Source organism: Colletotrichum karsti, assembly GCF_011947395.1.
Source record: "Colletotrichum karsti strain CkLH20 chromosome Unknown Scaffold24, whole genome shotgun sequence".
NCBI classification, from domain to species: Eukaryota; Fungi; Ascomycota; class Sordariomycetes; order Glomerellales; family Glomerellaceae; genus Colletotrichum; species Colletotrichum karsti.
The window spans coordinates 308,699-311,926 of NW_024065924.1; the positions used below are offsets into that span (position 1 = coordinate 308,699).

The 3,228-nt window shown below is 56.4% G+C and overlaps 1 protein-coding gene across 1 annotated transcript; it reads right to left on the bottom strand.

The window, feature by feature from the left end:
- Positions 1–444: 444 nt before the first annotated feature.
- On the bottom strand, positions 445–2,818 carry CkaCkLH20_07576 (uncharacterized protein; the record flags this gene model as incomplete). The annotated part of the gene is made up of 4 exons (XM_038890293.1): positions 445–1,686; positions 1,742–2,209; positions 2,276–2,650; positions 2,705–2,818. The coding sequence occupies 4 exons, from the start codon at positions 2,816–2,818 to the stop codon at positions 445–447; spliced, it is 2,199 nt and encodes a 732-aa protein (XP_038744343.1).
- Between the last annotated feature and the right edge of the window lie 410 nt (positions 2,819–3,228).

A 3,228-nucleotide genomic window follows, 5' to 3' on the forward strand; every position in this document is an offset into this window, starting at 1 on the left:
GCAGGATGGAGATGCATATGCCGGCGTCGTAATAACCTCCAGGCAATAACCTCCAGGCAAACGCGCAGCACGCGCGTGTGTGTGTGTGCCTTGCGAAGAGAGTCGACCGATCCCCATTGGTCCCATCGATTTTCATCCCATGTACCGGAGCAATGACAGGGCAGGCTTCGTAGGAATCCCGCCCGATCTTTTCATTGAATCCCGTCTATTTACCATTAGGTGGCTGACTTTTCTTTTTCGTTGTCTCATGACCGTATCGTTACAGGTGTGGGAGAGTTGTCAATGTACAACGAGAAGATACCGCGGGAAATCCAACCCCTCAGAAGCCGTTAAACACCAGCACCACCCCTCTCTAAGTACCGTGGGCGGAAAGACGTCCCCCGTCTTCGCCTTGCTCCTATTTTTCCAAAACCTGCCTCGCCGCCTGTGATGAACTTCGTGCTGTTACCATCTACCCGTTGGCGGCTGGCCAAAGTTCCCAAAGGTCCCGAACATGTTGGCCGCGGCTTGCTGGTTCACGTTGCCATTCGGGACGCCCAGGTCCGCCCACATGTCCAGGTCATAGAAGTTCGTGGTATCGAGGAAGTTTCCAAGGAACTGGTCCATGGGCTGATCCTGCCGCGGCGGCATCTCCATCTTCATGGGCTGCGCGGGGGATGGTCCGGCCGACGACACCTCCGAGCTCGACTGGGGCACGATGTCCTGCAGCCGGGGGACGGCGAGCGGCGTCTCGTAGGGCATGCCGGTCTGCGCCAGGGCCCGCTCGCGCGCCCGCCACGCCTTGAGCATGTAGACGCCCAGCTGCGCGTTCTCCTTCTTGGTCATGTCCCAGAGCTCCTCGTGGAACCTGTATACCCGGTCGATGACCTTCCACGCGCGGTCGGCGAGCCTGCCGGTCGGTCGCTTGTAGAGCTGACCGGCCATGACGATGAAGACGTCGATCTGGAAGTGCAGCTTGAAGAACCACACGAAGCCCGTGTTCTCCATGAATTCGTACAGCTCGACGTTGTGCTCGTGGTGCATGAGGGATATCCTGAACATGTTGTCCTGCACGTTGAAGATCTCGGTGCCCCATTCGGGCAGTTCGCGCATCGGGATCATCATGGCGCGCATCTTGTCGGTGACCATGGACCTGATCTTCGTGGCGACGATGTGGATGTTGCCCGCCAAGGGATCGCAGTATTGCTTCTCGAGGGCGATGAGCCTCGCATCGAGGTTGTCGACCAGAACGCGGTACTTGGCCAACGTCGCCTGGTTCGCGAGCTGCGATTCCAGCGACTCGTTCTCCATGGCGCCCAGCACGACGGCCTCGAAATCGGGGATTCGGTTTTCGACGATGAATCGGCCGACTTCGTACAGGAGCAAGCAGAATGCCATCTCGGTGGGCCCGTCTCGGGGTTGGACGGGTTCCGTGGACCCGGGGTACAGATCGGCGTCGTTTACGTTTTGCGGCGTTTTCGTATCCCAATTCCACGGTAGTAGCGTGTCGCAGAACCCAGAAACCATCGCGTACTTCGTGTCGAGCATGATAATCTGCCACCAGAGTCGTCGCCTCATCTCGGTCTCGTACGGAACCAGGTTGAGAGAGTCTCCATCACGATGCAGGCCCATCTTTTGCGCAATCCGTATCAAGATGCCGCTGAGCACCCAAGCCGCGTGACGGTTGTATCGGCCCTGAAGGGAGATCTGGAGACGGTCAGCGAATGTGACTTGGCGAAAAGCTTTCCAACACAGCACAAACCAGGTAAAGAATCAGAGACTGCAGCGTCATCATGTCGTGGTTCTTGAGGAAGTTAACCTTGGTCAGCGCTGCCTTCACACCAGCGGTAAACTTCTTCAGCGCGTCCTCCTTTGAAGAGTCCAACATTTGCCTAGCTTCGGCTTCGGTCATGGTAAGTGTTGCGACGAGGTAGATGGAGAAGAGCAATGTCTGCGCGTTGTTCGCGACATTAGAATGGTTCGCGGCGGCTTCGACTACGAGCGGCTGCAGAGTTGGCACGTGAATGAGCTTGGTGATGGGGTTCACCCGCTCCAAAAACACCTGCCATAGTCTGAAGATCTGGACGGGGGACGGAGTGACGTCTTCGAGATCGATGGCAGCTATGTCGTTGAGCAAAAGATCCACATTGTCGTCGGGAGTAACGGCATCGGAACCTAGTACACTTTGCTCCTCCTCCTCGGCCTCGATGATTTGTCGCATAGCCGTCAACTACAGGTCGTTAGACAGGGGTCCAATTGGAGGAGATGCACAAACGCATCCGCGCAAACTACACACCTGGTCGTGAACAGTTGCCCACAGGTAGCTGTCCATAAATCGAACGCTACCATCCTCGACTATTACTTTACCAGCGGGTTTCCATGATGTTGTCGCGGGTGAGCCAACTTCTTCCACAACCGATGCTGTGCCTGAAGGTAGTGGCAGCTGGGGTATACTCGGGGATGGGCCTGTCGACGAGGGAGTCGGTTGTGCTTGTGATGGAGGGGAAAATATCGTCGAGTTAGTGGGTGGGCCCGCGGGTGGTGTTGTTGGAGAGGCAGCATATTGCTTCAACAGAGCTTCACACCTCGCCAACCTCTCTTGCAAGTCCTGGTTGGGCCTCCTCCTCTTCCGTGCAGGAGCTGGTGTGGATGGTGTGCACGAGACATTGGCCTGTACGAGTCAGCAGCTAGAAATGGGGATAGCCTCATGTCAACGTCGGCGCACCTTGATGCAGTTGGAGCATGGGGTGTTGCGGTCGCATTTGATCTTGCGATGTTGGCAGAGAACACAAGCCAGAACCCTCGGGGTCTTGTGCTGGCTCGATGTGGTGCTCATCATGGTAGGGCTGAGGCTGAGGAGCCTCTATGGAGACGGGTACGCGATAGTTGCCACAGGAAGATTTTGAAACAGGATGAACTCGTCCATGAATTGGGGTATCAAACCCGCAGAGTCGGAACGCGTGGGCGCGCAGCCCTTATGACCGCTCGGTTTGAACGATGAGAAAAGTAGTTGGCAGGGATTCCAGCCTAACAGAGCCGAAGGGGAGAAAAGGTGTGGCGACCGTCAGACCTGAGACCCGAGCAGTAATAAATGAAGACTCGACTTGTCTTGACGCGACCCTAGTGGGAATAAAGAGGCCCTCACCCCCTTTGGCGAAGTTCGCAAGTCGCGCACGCACTTTAGCGCAGTGCGAAAGAGAGTTTTGGGCTTAGAAATGGGGACAAATTGAGATCCCGGGTTGCGTTTGG